The sequence below is a fragment of the Bubalus bubalis genome, chromosome 1, assembly GCF_019923935.1.
Source record: "Bubalus bubalis isolate 160015118507 breed Murrah chromosome 1, NDDB_SH_1, whole genome shotgun sequence".
Lineage (NCBI taxonomy): Eukaryota > Metazoa > Chordata > Mammalia > Artiodactyla > Bovidae > Bubalus > Bubalus bubalis.
The window spans coordinates 185,090,346-185,109,906 of NC_059157.1; the positions used below are offsets into that span (position 1 = coordinate 185,090,346).

The 19,561-nt window shown below is 44.6% G+C and overlaps 1 protein-coding gene across 1 annotated transcript in view; it reads right to left on the minus strand.

Moving 5' to 3' along the window:
• DSCAM (DS cell adhesion molecule) overlaps nt 1-19,561 on the minus strand; it is a 283,047-nt gene that overhangs the window by 9,916 nt on the left and 253,570 nt on the right. The window contains exons 24-25 of the mRNA XM_045165314.1: nt 9,093-9,290; nt 7,277-7,579 (exon numbers count right to left, since the gene is read on the minus strand). Coding sequence (XP_045021249.1) covers nt 7,277-7,579; nt 9,093-9,290 — 501 coding nt within the window. The remainder of the gene's footprint in view (nt 1-7,276; nt 7,580-9,092; nt 9,291-19,561) is intronic.

Here is a 19,561-nt window from a genome sequence, read left to right on the forward strand (position 1 = left end):
GACCCCACTGTGCGAAAACTGCTATGTTAAACTTGCCTCTTTTTACCTGAAAACCAGGACACCCCACCCCACCCCCCCACCCCCCACACCGCACGTCACAGCTGCCTATCAGGAAAGCAAAACCTCCTGAACCTTCTCTATCTGTTTAGACTCACACATGATGTTTGAATGCACTTTAGCTTTGGAAGAAAATGGCAAAATCATTCCCAGCACAGAATGAGAATGGACCAACTCAGGAACTCTGTAATGGACTTGCACTCTGTGAATCTGGCTGTTATAGGGTTCTGGCTACTTGCCACACACACCCTGGGAAAAGAAAGTCTACAGTCGAAAACAGTGGTTCTCAGATGAGGGTCATTTTACCCTCCAGGGCACACACAGCAATGCCTGAAGCTTTTTGGAGATATCTTGGTTGGTAGGGCAGCTGCTACTGGCTTCTAGACCAAGGCCAGGGATGCTTAGCATCCTGCCATGGCCAGGCTGGTCCCAACCACAAAGCTTCACCCAACCCCATATGTTAATGGCACTGCTGTTGAGAAGCCCTAGCTTAGATGGTCCAAGCTCTGAATTCCAAGTGGTCCTTATTTCACTTCAGTTTTATTTTGTGCTCAGTCGCTCAGTTGTGTCTGACTCTGTGACCCCATGGACTGTAGCTTGCCAGGTCCTCTGTCTATGGAATTCTCCACGTAAGAATAATGGACTGGGTTGCCATTTCCTTCTCCAGGGGATCTTCTCAATGCAGGACCGAACCCACCTCTCCTGCATCGTCTGCATTGGCAGGTGCATTCTTTACCACTGTGCCACCTGGGAGGCCCTAATTTTACTTTTAAAGCATTGAATTCAATCAGAATAAGGAATTGTACTCCTCTGTCCCTCCTACTCCACAAGGAATTACAGCCTCAGTTTGTCATGGAGAAAAGTAAGGGATGTGCCCGATGGACCAGCAATCAGGTCTGTGTCCGACCTGCCCTGAAGAGGTGGGAGCTCAGAGCCATGGGCAGGTATGAGTAAGAGTGGGCTGAAATCCTGCCTTGAAATACTGCGTCTGCTCAAGTAGTTCTGTGACCTCTGTGAGCTTTAACTCCTACCTATACAAGGGAAGGGCTTCCCAGGTGGCGATAGTGGTAAAGAACCCACCTGCCAATGCAGGAGACACAAGGGATGTGGGTTCAATCCCTGGGTTGGGAAGATCCCCTGGAGGAGAGCATGGCAACCCACTCCAGTCTTCTTACCTGGAGAATCCCATCAACAGAGGAGCCTGGTGGGCTACAGCCCAGTGGTTCGCAAAGAGTTGGACACAACTGAAGCAACTTAGCATACATGCATAAAAAGGAAATGTGTCTGATCATTTCTAATGAAAATCTTGAATCTTAAAAGAGTCTTTCTTATGCTCTGAACTATCTCATCTGTGAAAACTGGTCAAGCACTTTTGAATTAGAAGTTTAGGGATAAAAAAGGGACAAATGAATGCATTTGGGGGAGCCTGGAACTCCAAGGCACGTTCCAATAGCTTTCTTCTCCCTGCTGGACAATTCTTTATTTGTCAGCAAGTGTGAGAACATGTGCATGCTTTCACAAAAAACTCATGCAGAATGACAGTGAAGCAAGGTCCCTGTGGGCTCCAGTCTCCTCTGGGGACACATAAAAAGGAACTTTCATCAGGCTCTAACAAGGTTTGATGTCTGTGCTTAGATGGAGCTGGAGATTGATGCAAAAGTAAGAAGCCAAGGATGCATACCTCGACTTCTGGCAATTTCACTTAAAAACCACACAGACTTGCAAGGACACTACAGCATCAAAGAGCTCCTTACAAAGGGGAGCGTGAAGTCTGCCCACACCCAAGCCCGACCAGATCTAACGCTTTTCCAGTTTAATATTAATGTTGCAGTGGTAATGAAAACTCGTAAACAAACCCCTCTTGGTAAATGAATCTTCACTCCCAAACGGCAACCAGGAACAACTCTAAATAAGTAATGTGAGCTGGATACCAGAGGTCCCGCCCGCAGATTCTGTTACCATTCTTGGCTTGTACCTGGGAGGCTTCATGCATTTTTAAGGGCTCATCATTATTGTGATCCTCCTACTTGCTGGTGAACTTTTCAAAACCACACTGAGGTATGAAGTGGAGCTTTAAGTTTGTCCATGCTCATGGTTCTTCTGAAATAGAGTAGTTCTGGATAAAAAGCAGGACTGGAAAATCTGCTTAGAGGATAGGCAACCTGGGAACTCGCTGTCGGGGCATTCAGAGACCCTAGTGAGGAGGAGACCTTGAGGGTCAAAGGCAGCTCCAGCTCCCACGTGACACCCTCAGGGACCCCCCACACTGGGGTGTATCCCTCACTCTGAAAGCAGGACCAGTTGTGGAGTGGATGCCAGAAAATACAGGCTGGAGGAAAGGAGGGAGGCGGCGAGGTTGGGTGGGAGAGAGCAAGGGTACCTCTAGAAGGATGGAGGCCAGGGACCTCAAGCCTTGTATGTGTGTGTGTATGCACATGCGGGTACTTGGCTACATGTGCACACAACAACAGCTGGGAACAAGGCCAGGCTTTGCAGGGGATGTCACCTGAGCAGAGGCTGGCTGGTCTTTCAGGTGGGAACCCTGTCTCTCACTCCACACTCTTCTCTTTTGTTAAACACACACACTCAGGAAAGCATGAGGGATGGGAGGAATGGATCCTAAAACTAAAATCCCCAAACTGCTTTGTATAACTGGTTACTCTGATAGCCAGCAAGTTGGAGGCAGGCAACGGCTATTTCCAATCAGAAAACTTCCACTGCATTCATTGTGGCGGAGGAGCAGGGTCAGGGAGCCAGTCAGGGAGGTGCAGACATTCAAGGCTGGAGCCCTGGTGTCCACCTGCAGAGATCAGAAGGGGTGTGGGGGTCCTGCCCCTGCTGCTGGCAGGGCCAGGTTGTATTAGGTTGCAAGTTTGAAACTTTAAATTGATTGAAGTAGCTTCCTGCAGTGGCATCTCTTGACTGCACAGGATAAGCATCATGAATAAAGAAGCAGCAGGAATCCAAGAACATCAGAAACTGGCTCCAGGTGCTACCTGAAACCAAAAATCGGTACTGTAACCGAAGTATGAGAGCCACCTTGACCAAGAGGAAAAGATGCTGTTAAACCTTCCAGCTGCTTCTCGGAGAAATAGAGGGTTTGTTACCTTTGTTTTTAAAGTGTAAAATGTATGTTAGTCACTTAGTCATGTCTGACTCTTTTCGACCCCATGGACTGTAGCCTACCAGGCTCCTCAGTCCATGGAATTTTCCAGGCAAGAATACTGGAGTGGGTAGCCATGCCTTCCTCCAGGGAATCTTGCTGACCCAGGGATTGAACCCAGGACTCCTGCATTGCAGGCAGATTCTGAGCCACCAGGGAAGCCCCAAAGATGGAAATAGCCATGCCTTATTGAAGAAAACAAAAGTTACAAAACTTGCATTTGATTTGAAATACACAAGTCCTAAAAAGGCAGAAAATTCAGATGTGTTAAAAATGTAAAACTAGATTTTGATACCTGCCTTGGTAGTAGCTGTCCACATTTCATCGGAAACTACCCCCACTGGTGGAAGAGAGTTTGTTTTGACTTAAAGAGCAAGATTAGAAAATAAATCACTTTGTTTAAAGTTAGGCTGGAAGATGGAGTAGACTTAAATGTATTCTTTTATTTTACTAATAATTTCTAACAGTTGTAATATTTGAATCAATTGGCCAATCTTTTCATCATCACAATCATATATTAATTCATTCAATAACATTTATTAAGTACCTACTATACATCAGACAGTGATAGGAGTATATATTCAATTAATTAAGTCAGTTGAAAATACTTCTTGGATACTTTTTATGCTGTCACATATCTGATAGGCACTGGGGGGAAAATAAAGGTAACTAAGACATGTTTCCTATTTTCCTGCAGCCACAGTCTGGCCAGATTCATTTAACTTAATCCTGATTTGCAAAGAACTTAAAAGCTTGGGATTATAAATGGAGAGAAAAAAAAAGCTCATCAAAAAAGAACTGATGGCAAGGAAACAGATATCCAGAGACTTGGATGACTGATAAGCATTCAGAAACATGAGGAAACACAGGTAAAGAATTTGGTTTGAAAGACCTGCTCAAGGAACTGCTAATTTTGACAGTCTCCAGTCAGCAGGATACTACATTGAAACTTTGGGTTTTGTGCCCAGTGTTTAATTTAGTTCTATTATAAAGGAGATACAGGAAGGCTTCCAGAGGATGACGTATTTTTCTAAAAGCATATTAAATATTCAATGATAATTTTGGCATCTAGAGTGGACAACACAGTTTGTGGACATTAGAATTCAGGTGAATTTAAAAGCTTATTCATATCTAAAGTTATAAAATCATTTTAGTCTAAATAGTATATTAAGGGACTTCCCTGGGGGTCCAGTGGTTAAGAATCCACCTTGTAATGTAGGGAATGTGGGTTTGGTTCCTGGTCAGGGAACGAAGACCCCATGAACTGTGGAGCAACTAAGCCTGAGTGCTATAACTACTGAGCCTGAATGCCACAACTAGAGAGTCTATGAGCCTCAGCAAAAGATCTCACCTGATGCAAGGAAGATCTCACTTGCCACAACTGAGACCCAACACAGCCAAATAAATAAATAATTAATTAATTTAAAAATGAGATTAAAAAACAATATATAAATAGTGTATATATTACAACAATAGTACCTTCTCTAGCTTTTTTCAATTGTTCTGATGGATCCAGGCAACAATTTCATGAAAACAGTTCAAACATTTTTAAATATGAATCAAAAAACACTGAACAACAAGTCATCAACAAGACACAAACCTTTAACTATTTCATGACCTGCACACATACTTAGTGCTCCTCCGGGGGCTTGCTGTATGCAAGGGGAAGTGTGGTGTGTGTCTCAGATAGCAGTGTGAAGTACTTAACTGCTGCTCAAGTTGTGCCGGACTCTTTGCGGCCCCATAGACTTACCAGGCTACTCAAATACTGGAGTGAGGTGCCATTTCCTACTCCAGGGGATCTTCCCGACCCAGGGATTGAATCTGCATCTCTTGCATCTCCTGTATTGGCAAGCCGAATCTTTGCCACTGCTTTACTTTTATCTGCCAAATATGGATGCCATTTTCTTAATTTGCCTTACTAGAAATTACAATGCAATATTAAGTAGAAGTGGTGAGAGCAGACATCTTCATCTCATTCCTGATCTTAAGGAAATAGTATTTATTCAATTTTTCACCATTAAGTATGATGTTCGCTGTTTCACATACATGCCCTTTCTCAAGTTGAAGGAATTCTCTTTTATTCTTAGTTTGTGGAGTGTTCTTATTTTTTTGAGAAAAACGTTGGGTTTTGTCAAATGCTTTCTCTGCCTTGAATGATCGTGTATCCACCCCCCCATTCTGTTAATATTAATGATTTTATATTGAACCATCCTTGAATTCCTGAGAAGTCCCACTTGGTCACAGTGTATAGTAGAACTGGTAGACACATAAATGAGGTGGATGCTCTCCAGGAATCAAGGGCCACGGAAGGAAAATAAACCAAAAGAGGAAAGCAGGGGTCGGGGGCAGCACCTCATCCTGAGACCATCACTGGGGTCACTGTGGGAGCCCTAACAGCATGTCAACCAGGCAAGACCCGAGCGACCACTACCGCTGCTGACATCTGCATCAGGCAACACGCAGCTTTTACACAAAGCCCAGAGAGTGGGTGTCTATGTCATCCCCATTTTACAGATGAGCCAACTGCAGCTCAGCAAGACTAAACAAAAGGCCAGAGGCTCATTTTTCTCCTCTCCTGTCTTCCTCAACCTCAAGCTGTACAGCCTCAAAAAAGTCATGATATTTATCCTACACTTGCATCTGCCTTGCAAATAAATGCCAGCAACAAAAAGTCCTTTGGATAAAAACACCCACCGATAACAACATCTCCCTGAGGGGGTAGACAGCACAGAAATAAATGAAGCCATCATTCTTGATAGTCGGCTGGTGTGGATCTTGACTCAGTTTGGGAGATTAGTTGCTGGATAGACAATTTTTATTTTATATATTTTTATGCATTTATAAAGCTTATTTCAGCCTGGCGGACTGCTGAAAAGCCCAGAGGAATCGTGGTGATTTAAAATGGATATACATTTTTGAAATAGAACCAATAAAGTGGCTCAGAAAATAGGAAAATGAGAAATAAAACTGGGTTCAACAAGAATGGATTAGCCAGTGCACAAAGTCAAATTTATAGACAGGAACTTCAGGGTGAAAAAGGAAAAAGGATTTTTCAGATGAGAACTACAACTGGTTGCCATGGTTTGGATGCAGTCTAAAGATGTGTTTAATTTGCCCTGTATGATGATTTGCACAAATCTGAGCAAACACTTGAAAACTGTGTCTCCATATAAAACCCAAATATCTGTTTCCCTTTGAGAATCTCCTCTTACAGGCCCCCATTTCCACTCAGGATCAGTTGGCAGGAGTTTTCTGGAGTCCTTTTCCTCTACAGTCACTGAACTCTTGAGTTCTCCATGTCTCTATCCCTCCCTTTGCTCTGCTCTTCACCCTCTTCACTCATTCACAGGATCTGCCAGGCCCTGCAGGCCTCAGGGTTTGCAGCTTCTACTCATTCTACTGATCAAGGCAGACACCAACGTATTGCCAACCTGATACCAGCCATTTACTGTCATTTTGGGCAACTCAGTGAAGCCAATTTACAGAGGCTGGCTCACTGGTAAGACTGCTCTCCTTCTAAAACCCTCACCCCCAATTTTGAATACTTCTCAAGCAGCAGAGAACTCCCTTCTTAGACCCTGGGCTCCCAGAGCTTTGTGATCACTTGACTGACAGTATATGGCAGAAGTGCTGCGTCAGTTTCCAGGCCCAGGCTTAAGGAAATGGCTATTTCCACTGTCCATCTCTTGGGACACTGGCTCTTAGACAGGAGGAAGCACAAGCCAGATCATGGAGAAACCTGTTGGGAGGACATGGCCAGAACCTACCCTCCAGGTTAGTGACTGAACATGTCTTCTCCTTCCTAACTGGGGTTCCCCATGGACACGGCTGGAATGGATATGTGTGTCCCAACCAAGCTCTGACTCAATTTCAGATTCATACATGAAACAAATGATCATTGTTGCTGTAAGCCTCTAGGCTTTGGGGTGGTACATGGTTCAGCAATCAATAAACAGAAGACTAGTCTAAACACCAACAAGGCTTTCACAGTGGAAGAGTGTGTCTTGGGAAGACGTGCTTCCCCAACACTGGTCCAGGCATGTCTCGTCTCACCTGGCCGATGTGCCTTTGGAACTGCCATGTTCATCACTCGTCCTCCATCCTGAGGTTTGGGGGGAGAGGCGGTGAACCTGCAGATCCCTGACTCCGAAGGGGTGCTGGAGGTCAGACTGTCTGTGTACTCGTTTGTCCCTGCCGTCAACTGCTCGGACGATGTGTCTGAGATGAAGCACTCTGTGATGGTGAACTTGGCGTGCCTCAGCTGCTCTTCCATCTTGGCGTGCTCGTAGGCCCTGGCCAGTTCTTCATAAGTGGAGGAGGCACTTTCTGTGGAGACCATGCTGCTTCGCGCTCGATCTGTGCCATGAAAAAGAGAAAGCGAGATGATGAGTCATCACTGGGAGTCTGCACTGACCGGGTGGTGACGGGGACCTGTGGCTGGTTCTCCCCATTACTGGGCAGCTGACAGGAGTCCTGGGTCTTTATCTGAGGACTGCCTTTGTCACTGTGAGGCCACCTTCATGAGACTCAGCCATATGGCTTCAGGGTTTCAACTGACTTGCTGGAGGCACCTGTCCCCAGTATGGGACATTGCCATAGATCAGTAATACACCCCCCTGAAAACTTCTGCTTCTAATTAAGACAGCTGGCTTGTTGTTTAGTTGCTCAGTCATGTCTGACTCCTTGGGATTCCATGTACTATAGCCCACCAGGCTTCTCTGTCCATGGGATTCTCCAGGCAAGAATACTGGAGTTGGTTGCTATTTCCTCCTCCAGTGGATCTTCCCAGCTCAGGGATCAAACCCATGTCTCCTGCATTGCAGGCGGATTCAATACAGGTGGGAATGCAATATGCATGAACAGCAGCTCCCCTTCCTGCTCTGCAAGTCTTCCTGGGCCACAGCGACACTTTCACTGTCAGGAATGATCTGAGCTCTGTGTTCAGCTCCTCTGGCCTCTGTGGGGCAGGAATACAGGCCAGTCCTTAGCAATGAACATGTAACTGCATGGAATTGGTCACTAGGCAGAATTGCAGCTAAACCCTGGGGCACATCCTTTGTGTTTAAGGCTCACCCTTTATGGGGACCAGAGACTGCCAGAACCCTAAAAGGTACATCTTGGGTAAGAGGGCTCTCTACATTTTAAACCCACTCAAAAGTTCTGAAGTCACCTCAGTGGAACTCTGAGGTTCTTGTAAGAGAAATAACTGCCATAAAAATAAATGTACGTGGTGATGCTCCACCTCTGGAAGACTATTTTTGAAGTCTATCATCCAGAACAAAAGAAAATGAGTATGAAAATTTCCTACAGCTATTAAGTTTAGATAGAATTTCTTTTCAAAATTTTAGATTGGAGGGAGAGTGGGCAACCCAGTGCTATTCTTAGGCTCTGTCTTCCCTCTAGGGTGAGGTCTTGGCGAGTGGAACAGACAGATAATCAAGCCCTGTTTCCTTGTCAAATGGATCAGCCATGTTCCCCATCCAGGGTGCTGTGACCTTGTCATGCAACTCCAATTCCAGTCTTAATCCTGGAGAGGGGAGTGGGCCACACACCCTCAAGGTATAATCAGGGTGATTGTAATCATGGAGAACACTTAGAAACTTCTGTGTTTCTCTCAGCAGGGCAGGAGTGAAGGGCAGAGGGAGCAGTGTGAGTCTGAGATTCGGGATGCCTGCAACATAGATTCCTTTGGTTTTGCTTTGCGGACTTTGCTGGACCCTAGATTTGGCCAATGAAGTACAGCTTCATCGGTACCCGTCAGGTCAATGGTCCAGCAAGCTGAAAGTGACCTTGAAAGGGTGCAGGTAGGGCCCTGAAACTCAGAGTGTAGTCCTGCTGATTCAGGGAGGAGGAGGCAGGCAGGCCCTACCTGTGTCTTGTGAGGGGCTGACGCTGTAGCTGTCACTCTCCTTGTCCATTGAGCCTGCGGCCCTGGGTGTTGGCAGCCTCCAGTCGGTGGTGAGGGTGTGTGTTGAAACGGTGGGGTGGGGTCTGTTGAGGGTCCACTGGCTGGCATACCGGTTCCTCGCCGTGGGCCCAGCCTTGGCATTCCTCCTGGTGGTGGGATCTGGGAAGAACCAGAACAAAGTCTATGTTTGTCTTTGGGAGGGTGGTCGGCTGTGATCAAGGTGTGGAGTGGGGTGCTCCCTATTCAGCTCTATGATCCACTCACGCTGCCTCCAGGGAGCTCTCTCTGATTGCCCTGTCTGGAGCATTGGTTTCCTTTCCCCTAGGGTCTGAAGCATTCATATGATACTTAAGCACTTAAACAATCCCTGTAGAGAAAGAACATCAGATTTGGACTCAGGGGTTATGAATTTGAGTCTTTCTCTGGGCTCGTAATCGTTTCATGACACCCCTCATATCACTTAAACTTCCTAAGAATCACCACCTTCTGTAAAAGGAGAGAGTTGGACCGCGTATGCTCTAATGGGGCTTCCTTGCTACAGTATTACCTCCAGGTATTCTTACAGGTTGAACTCTGTTCCCTCAAAAAGATTCATAAGTCCACATCCTGAGCCTGCAACCTCAGCTGGTGATCATATTTAGAAGTAGGGTCACTGTTTTGCTATTAGTTCAGATGAGGCCAGCCTGGAGTAGGGTGCCTTCTGGAGCTAACATATCTGGCATCCTTATAAGACAAGGAGATGGACAAGGAGGAGAGGGTGATGGAGGCAGAGATCAACGGTCACAGCTGGACTGAGGAGCTCGGAGACCACCACCACACACTGGGAAGGGGCAAGGAAGGGACCTCCCCTACCAGCTTTAGAACGGGTGTGGCCTGCTGACACCTTGATTTTGGACCTGTTGCTAGTGGGACTGTGAGAACATCAATTCTGGTTCTTTAAAGCCAAACCAAAAAAGAAAAAAAAAGCCAGGCAGTTTGTGACATGTTTTTAACAGCAGCTCTAGGAAAGGAAGCAGGGGTCTCCTATATAGATTGCTGTCTAATATTAACTCACTGCCTCAAGTATGACTGTTGTTCATCAACTAAATTGCAATGCTCTAGAGCAGCAGAAGAGGGAAGATCCATTTTTGTCCAAATACTCTCTTATCCCTTTGCATATGGCAGCATCTCTTCAACATGATTGTCTGAACTCTGACGATGACTTGGGTGATTCAATGTGGAGAACAAAGGGTTCATGCATGTTTGGATGTCCCGGCTCTGCCATCTTCAGAAACACAGAGATTTATGGACACACAGGCTGAAGCCAGGTGGGTTTCATCATCTCTAAGTCTGGAAACAGAGGCAAGAGGTCAAGTGGGTAGACTGAGTTCTTAGCTCAACTCTTAGCTAAGAAAAAAAAGATGGTCCAACAGCACAGAGTGTTGGACACTGGAATTCTGTGGAAAATGGAGAGGCCCAGTTACTGGCATGATTTTTCTGGGGCTCCATCCTGAAGGCAACATAGGGTCCTTCTCCATTTTTGAATTCTCTGCTTTTCAAAGAGGAATTTTAGGCAGTTCTATTTCAAAAATGATCTGGCTACCTCTCTACACTGCCATCTGTGATGACTGCTTATCACTAATGGAGCACTTTCTAAAGAACAAAAAACAGAGGGACAGCCTGTGGCCTGATGACATGGACTCATGACGCTCCTGAGCCTCCAAGTCTCTGCAGGACAGAGTAAGGGTGTACATCCTGGGATCATCCAAAATTAACTGAGAGCCCGCCATGATCTCTGGACACAGACTACCTTGGATGAATACGTGCAGCCCAGAGTCACTTTACAATTGAGGCGATGGAAGCTCAGAGAGAAGTGATACAGCTATTAAGTGATAAGAACAGAACTCAAGACCCTACCTGTCAGTCCAAGACTGCCCATTACTTGGCCAAGCGTGTCCTCAGCCGGACTCCTAAGAGTCAGGCACGGTGTCTGCGTGACACTAGATTGTTTATAATTCCATGCTGGGTCATGGGGCACGACACTTGAAAGTGGTGAAATGACTTTCTTTTAAAGTGGGGGATTTTCCTTTTTGCCAGTCTCCAGTTATCAGACTTGGAATCTAATCCATCATTCTACAACATTGCAGAGAAGCATAAAGATGGCAGCTCGGTCGATATATTTTAAGATTTCCTGGATCATCAAAATGCTCCGTCTTGGTGCATAATTCTCTGGGGCATTGATTTTCAGACACATTTCATCCGTTACTTGCAAAATTCCGCGGACGACTTTATTGGAGGATTTTTGGGGGCCTTGATTAGAATGTAAATGAGTTATGCTGGAGCGCCAAGCTCTCTGGACAGAAAGGTATGAGTGATAATTGGGTTTCTCTGCCTAAATGCTAGGAGAGAGGTCCTCAAAGAGACAGAAAAACCTTCTCCCGGTAGGAGGCTGCATGTCTCCCAGGCACTGTCAACATGATAAGTTGAGCTTAAATAGTGGAGCTTGTTATTTAAATGCTAATGAATCTTTTCCAGAAAATTACCCAGTCCCTTACATAAGTTTTGAGGGTTCTTATTTTTATTCTTTAAACTGCTTGTTGGTGCAGCTATGGATCAGGTTTACTCCTGGTGTGGATGCTTGTGGAAAAAGGGGTCAGCTTTAGAGTCTCAATTCCAGGACACAATTTCCTCAAACTCCCCAAACCCCACACCTGTGAGCTTCCTCCTGCCAAGCTCACCCACCAACGGTGGGCCAGAGAGAAACCTTCACTCCCACGGACCCCTTTCACCAGTAAGATCACTCTATCTGGAAAGTTCTATGGTCACGTTGCACTATTCAAGCCAGAAGTCTTTTCCAGTTAATTTTGTCCATTATCATTTTTTTTTTTTTCCCTAGATGAAGACAGCTTTACCAGTGGCCTGATAATGTTGGGAATATAGGTCATGATATTACTTTTTGAACTGCAGTTTGTCCTGCTCTAAGCAAGCATCCTATGGGCAAAATTGTCTCTGTATACTACAGAGAATACTACTCTGTAGAATACTACAGAGGGGTTGACACATTTTTTAATCAAGTTTTCTGACCTGAACTGAACTTTTCTGTAAGACAGTTTCTAAGATAGCAGCTAAAACAAAAACCTTACTTGGGTTCCACTCAGTAATCTCCTTTGTACATCTTCCTAGTTAATCTATTAACCAAATAAATGTTGGGGTTTACTGCCTCTGCATGGAAAGTAGTTTATCTGGGACCTCAACATTATAAATAAATTCCAGTGATGAGGTACCATGCTTGCTAAGCAATCAATGATAGGCTGTAAGTGATATAAATAACTCTTGGCCTTTCAACATCAGGTCTGAACTGGAATTATTAAGCTTCTGCCCATTGAATCAAATTATTTTAATTATCTTGAACTTGGGATAAGAGAGGATTTGGCAGATAATAAGGTTATAAAACATGCCATGTGGACCGCAATTGTGGGATTAATCGGCTTTTACTCCCTGCCACTGGTTTTTGACTTTTTCAGATGCTGAGGCCTCGGCTTTGTAGGATGAATTTACCAGTTGTCTCATAGAGAGAATGTAATGAGGAAGGGGCTGAATATTCCTATCATTTAATGAATAAATATTTATGATTCACACCCTAGACTCTTCATCCCCATCAGGTACTTTTCCACTCTACGTTGAGTACCAGGATAGGTGATGGAGCGTGGCACATTTTTTTTTTTTTAAGTCACAACAGGAAAGATTCAATCCATGTTGTAAACTCTTCTTATTTTATATATATGGGAAGTGACTTTCCTCCCTAGAGGTCCTATTGGAAGCATCGTCTCTGCTTAGAGGCAGTGTGGAGGGGTTAAGAATGGGGTTTTGGGATGAGCTCCTCTGAAACTGGTCCAGCATCACTCCTTGAGGGCTGTGACCTCATCAAGTGCCCACTGCCTTCCTCTCTGGGACTGGGGTGATGACCTCACCCCCCATCAACACTGTCGAGAGATGTGAGTGAGATTAACCAGCTAGTGAACTGCAGGCATGTGGGAGTTATCAACCAACCTGGGACTGAACCCATGATTCCTGAGTGACAAACACTTGACCAGGGATGGAGAGCATCCTGTTTAATGAAGATGATGATGGGAGATTTGGTAGGTGGACCAGGAAGGCTAGAAATTCACTTTAGAGAACTTGACAGGAAATAGCCATGAAAAATCACAGAACTAGATGTTGGACAGTGGAGCCTAGGTTGTTGCCAACTGTGGCGTCACAAAGAATTGGACACAATTTAGCGACGGAACAAAAACAACAGCATAAGATGCTGGAGAATGCCAGGAATGCAGAAAGGCACTGACTGGTAGTAACTAGGGGTGACAGAGGTGAGGGGTGCAGGGGGACATGTCTTATTTGTCTACTAGTCCAGCCCTGCATGTGCCTGGGCTGCTTGGTGAACACTCTTTGCATGAAAGAATGAGTGACAATGGATGCATGATGTCCAGGTAAATATGACAAAACACACCTGAGTGATCTCTAACAGTGATCACACATCTTTGTACCCTTGCACTCTCGTAAGTAAAAAAGTGTATTCAGGTTCCCCAAAGTAATGATAACTCTGGAGAAAAAGAAAGTGTTACTTGCTCAGTTGCGACTCTAGGGACTGTAGCCTCCCAGGATCCTCTGTCCATGGAATTCTTCAGGCAAGAATACTGGAGTGGAATGTCATGTTCTTCGCCAGGGTATCTTCCCAACCCAGGGATCGAGCCCAGGTCTCCTGCATTGCAGGTAGATTCTTTACCATTTGAGCTACCTTCAGTTCAGTCGCTCAGTTGTGTTGACTCTTTTCGACCCCATGAATCGCAGCACGACAGGCCTCCCTGTCTATCACCAACTCCCGGAGTTTACTCAAACTCATGTCCATCGAGTTGGTGATGCCATCCAGCCATTTCATCCTCTGTCATCCCCTTCTCCTCCTGCCCCAATCCCTCCCAGCATCAGAGTCTTTTCCAATGAGTCTACTCTTTGCATGAAGTGGCCAAAGTATTAGAGTTTGAGCTTTAGCATCAGTCCTTCCAATGAACACCCAGGACTGATCTCCTTTAGGATGGACTGGTTGGATCTCCTTGCAGTCCAAGGTACTCTCAAGAGTCTTCTCCAACACCACTTCAAAAGCATCAATTCTTTGGTGCTCAGCTTTCTTCACAGTCCAACTCTCACATCCATACATGACCACTGGAAAAACCATAGCCTTGACTAGGCGGACCTTTGTTGGCAAAGTAGTATCTCTGCTTTTTAATATGCTATCTAGATTGGTCATAACTTTCCTTACAAGGAGTAAGTGTCTTTTAATTTCATGGATGCAATCACTCCTGGCCCTGGGGGTTGGGGGTGGAGGGAGGATGCGACTGTGTACATAGAAACACTTCTAACTGCAAATCCTGCCTGGTCCCCATAACCCCACTGCTGACTCATCATCCCATCATGCTGTTCTAATTTTTCCTTGTTGAGTTCAGTTCAGTTCAGTCACTCAGTTGTGTCCAACTCTTTACGACCCCATGGACTGCAGCATACCAGGCATCCCTGTCCATCACCAACTCCCAGAGCTTGCTCAAACTCATGTCCTTTGAGTTGGTGATGCCATCCAACCATCTCATCCTGTTTTCCCCTTCTCCTCCTGTCTTCAATCTTTCCCAGCATCAGGGTCTTTTCCAATGAGTCACTTCTTCACACCAGGTGGCCAAAGTATTGGAGTTTCAGCTTCAGCATCAGTCCTTCCAGTGAATATTCAGGACTGATTTTCTTTAGGATGGACTGGTTGGATCGCCTTGCAGTCCAAGAAACTCTCAAGAGCCTTCTCCAATATCATAGTTCAAAAGCATCAATTCTTTGGCATTCAGCTTTCTTTATAGTCCAACTCTCACATCCATACATGACTACTGCAAAAACCGTAGCTTTGACTAGACGGACCTTTGTTGGCAAAGTAATGTCTCTGCTTTTTAATATGCTGTCTAGGTTGGTCATAACTTTTCTTCCAAGGAGCAAGCATCTTTTAATTTCATGGCTGCAGTCACCATCTGCAGTGATTCTGGAACCCCCCAAAATAAAGTCTCCCACTATTTCCATTGTTTCCCATCTATTTGCCACAAAGTGATGGGACCAGATGCCATGATCTTAGTTTTCTGAATATTGAGGTTTTTTTTTTTTAATTTTTTAGCTTTACAATATTGTATTGGTTTTGCCATATATCAACATGAATCCACCACAGGTATAAACGTGAATGTTGAGTTTTAAGCCAGTTTTTTCACTCTCCTCTTTCACTTTCATCAAGAGGCTCTTTAGTTCTTCTTCACTTTCTGCCATAAGAGTGGTATCATTTACATATCTGAGGTTATTGATATTTCTCCAGTGATCTTGATTCTAGCTTGTGCTTCATCCAGCTCAGCATGTCTCATGATGTACTCTTCATATAAGTTAAATAAACAGGGTGACAATATACAGCCTTGACAAACTCCTTTCCCAATTTGGAACCAGTCTGTTGTTCCACGTCCAGTTCTAACTGTTGTTTCTTGACCTGCATACAGATTTATCAGGAGGCAGGTCAGGTGGTCTGGTATTCCCATCTCTTTCAGAATTTTCCACAGTTTATTGTGATCCACACAGTCAAAGGCTTTGGTATAGTCAACAAAGCAGAAGTAGATGTTTTTCTGGAACTCTCTTGCTTTGTTGATGATCAACGTATGTTAGAAATTTGATCTCTGGTTCCTCTGCCTTTTCTAAATCCAGCTTGAACATCTGAAAGTTCACAGCTCATGTATTGTTGAAGCCTGGCTTGGAGAATTTTGAACATTACTAGCATGTGAGGTGAGTGCAATTGTGCAGTAGTTTGAGCATTCTTTGGAATTGCCTTTCTTTGGGATTGGAATGAAAACTGACCTTTTCCAGTCCTGTGGCCACTGCTGAGTTTTCCAAACTTGCTGGCATATTGAGTGCAGCACTTTCACAGCATCATCTTTTAGGATTTGAAGTAGCTTAACTGGAAATCCATTACCTCCACTAGCTTTGTTCGTAGTGATGCTTCCTAAGGCTCACTACACTTCACACTCCAGGATGTCTGGCTCTAGGTAAGTGATCACACCACTGTGGTTATGTGGGTCGTGAAGATCTTTTTTGTATAATTCTTCTGTGTATTCTTGCCACCTCTTCTTAATATCTTCTGCCTCTGTTAGGTCCATACCATTTCTGTCCTTTATTGTGCCCATCTTTGCATGAAATGTTCCCTTGGTACCTCTGATTTTCTTGAAGCGATCTCTAGTCTTTCCCATTCTATTGTTTTCCTCTGTTTCTTTGCACTGATCGCTGAGGAAGACTTACTGATAAATGAAAAATGCTTTCATTCCTTGTTTCACATTGACTTCCTCCACTCAGAGGAAGTGAAAGTCTTTCTGTGTTTTATGATGCACCCCCATCCCTGAGCACTGGGCCATATGTGAAGTAACTAACATCTTCATAAATCCTTCTGAGTTGAATGAAGGAATCCTTAATGCTCCCCCACTGTGCTTACACCGCGAAAGCCATGAGGCCATGAGAGACACCACTGTGCCCCTTCCACCAGCTTCCATCTCCCTCCTTCCACCAGCCTCTTGCCTGCCACTGCCCTCTCACTTGTCGGAGCTCCTGCTAGTGGCTCTGATGCAGGTCTGTGTGGATATTCTGAAAGCTGCCAGGTCAGTCTTCCCTTGTTCTTGGACTGACTGAGCAGCTAGCAGGCTCCCTGTGCTTTAGTTGCACTGGCCTCCTTTCCAGTCTTAACCTTTGATGACTAGCCCTTGTGCATCTCTGGTAGTTGAGCATTGACATGGAGCTAGAAATGCTGGTTCTTCATCTGGTGAGCAGGGAGGATGCTGTGCCACGAGCCTGGCAGGCTTGAGGCTCCTGCACCGCAGAGCCATGGTAGACACCTCCTCTGCGCTCCAGGATCACGCCTAACACCTGGGGAAGTGTTTCTCAAGAATCAGTCCAGACAATCAGCATCACAATCACCCAGAGTGGTTGTTATAATGTAGAGTCCCTGGCCCCACCCTAGACAAAGCAGCTCAGAATCCTTGGAGGTGGAGGCCTGGAATGAGTATTTTAAACGGGCACCCTGGGTAATTCTGATGCATACAGAAGACTGGGGCAATGTCCTATGTCCCCTCCCTCTTTCCTACCCTCCTCCTCAGGTCTCCATTAACAAAGGCTTGCTGAGGTCAGGGATCCACTAATGGAAGTCCCCGGGATCTATAATCTTTCTGGGGTTGAATAGCCCTAAGTTGAAAAGCCCTAGAAAAGGCAGAAGAATGAGATCAAATTGCCAACATCCGTTGGATCATGGAAAAAGCAAGAGAGTTCCAGAAAAACATTTATTTTTGCTTTCTTGACTATGCCAAAGCCTTTGACTGTGTGGATCACAATAAACTGTGGAAAATTCTGAAAGAGATGAGAATACCAGACCACCTGACCTGCCTCTTGAGAAACCTGTAAGCAGGCCAAGAGGCAACAGTTAGAACTGGACATGGAACAACAGACTGGTTCCAAATAGGAAAATGAGTCCATCAAGGCTGTATATTGTCACCCTGCTTATTTAACTTATATGCAGAGTACATCATGAGACATGCTGGGCTGGATGAAACACAAGCTGGAATCAAGATCACCGGAGAAATATCAATAACCTCAGATATGCAGATGACACCACCCTTATGGCAGAAAGCGAAGAACTAAAGAGCCTTACGATGAAAGTGAAAGAGGAGAGTGAAAAAGTTGACTTAAAACTCAACATTCAGAAAACTAAGATCATGGCATCTGGTCCCATCACTTTGTGGCAAATAGATGGGAAACAAAGGAAATAGTGGGAGACTTTATTTTGGGGAGGTTCCAGAATCACTGCAGATGGTGACTGCAACCATGAAATTAAAAGATGCTTGCTCCTTGGAAGCAAAGTTATGACCAACCTAGACAGCATATTAAAAAGCAGAGACATTACTTTGCCAACAGAGGCCCATCTAGTCAAAGCTATGGTTTTTGCAGTAGTCAAGTATGGATGTGAGAATTTGACTATAAAGAAAGCTGAGTGCTGAAGAATTGATGCTTTTGAACTGTGGTGTTGGAGAAGACTCTTGAGAGTCCCTTGGACAGCAAGGAGGTCCAACCTGTCCATCCTAGAGGAGATCAGTCCTGAATATTCTTTGGAAGAACTAATGCTGAAGCTGAAACTCCAATACTTTGGCCACCTGGTGTGAAGAACTGACCCATTGGAAAAGACCCTGATGCTGGGAAAGATTGCGGCAGGAGGAGAAGGGAAAGACAGAGGATGAGATGGTTGGACAGCATCACTGACTCAATGGACATGAGTTTGGGTAGGCTCCAGGAGCTGGTGATGGACAGGGAGGCCTGGTGTGCTACAGTCCATGGAGTCATAAAGAGTTGTACACGACTGAGTAACTGAACTGGCTGAAGTGGTTCAGACAGCCGTCCATGTAGTGCAGGGTCCTGAAGTCGCCAGAAGCAGACTAGGGAGGATTGTGATGGAAAAGTTTGTAGCTGGGGAGAATGTCAAGGACCCAGGAGCAATTTTTAAAAGCAAGTCTCTTAATCCTATATATTCCTTCACAAAGCTGATCCTCACTCATGTCTTCAGAAAGTACTCATATCATCAGAGAAGGAAGGATGTGAGGTGACATAGAGAGGAGGAATAAAAGACTCATTTAGAATGTTCTTGAAAACATTTTTTTCAAGTGAATTTCAGTAACTGCTAGCACTGTTTTCTTGCATAGTGTGATGTTATTTAGGAATCAACCAGTTTGCTTCATGAAGCTCAGTACATTTCACAAATGCTTTACAAGTCAGACATTATAAAAAATAGCTTTTTACATTGTAATATTTATTTTTCTAATTATAGCACTCTACTTGGAGAATGTAAATTTCTGCAAAGAGAGTGATTAATGATTTAAAAGCTAGACATCAAAGCTTCTGAAAAGATAGTAATCTGGGCATCCAAACAATTTCAATTATGAAGGAACCAGAATATCTAATTAATAAGCTTTAGATACATATTAGGGGATTTAATTTCATTGCAGTAATTAATTTCCATATAACATGGAGTAAAATATTAATAATTAAACCAAACACAATCCCTAGATTAAACAGAATTATGTTTTTTTCAAACAGTGGTTCAGGAGAAAACCATAAGCTTGGAGGACAGACAGACCCACAGCTCAATCTGGGTTTTGCTACAGAGTACGTGTATAATTTTGGGCTGTTTCTTCACTCATAAAATGGGGGCTCTGAGAGCTGCTGTGTAAGTAGCTACCTTGCAGGGTTGTTGTAAAGATAAAAATATGACATCAGTCTTTTTATCCCAACCCTGGCACAGAGTAGATGCTCACTAAGGTTAACCAATTTCTTCTTTCCCTGTGTTGTCTAAATTAAAA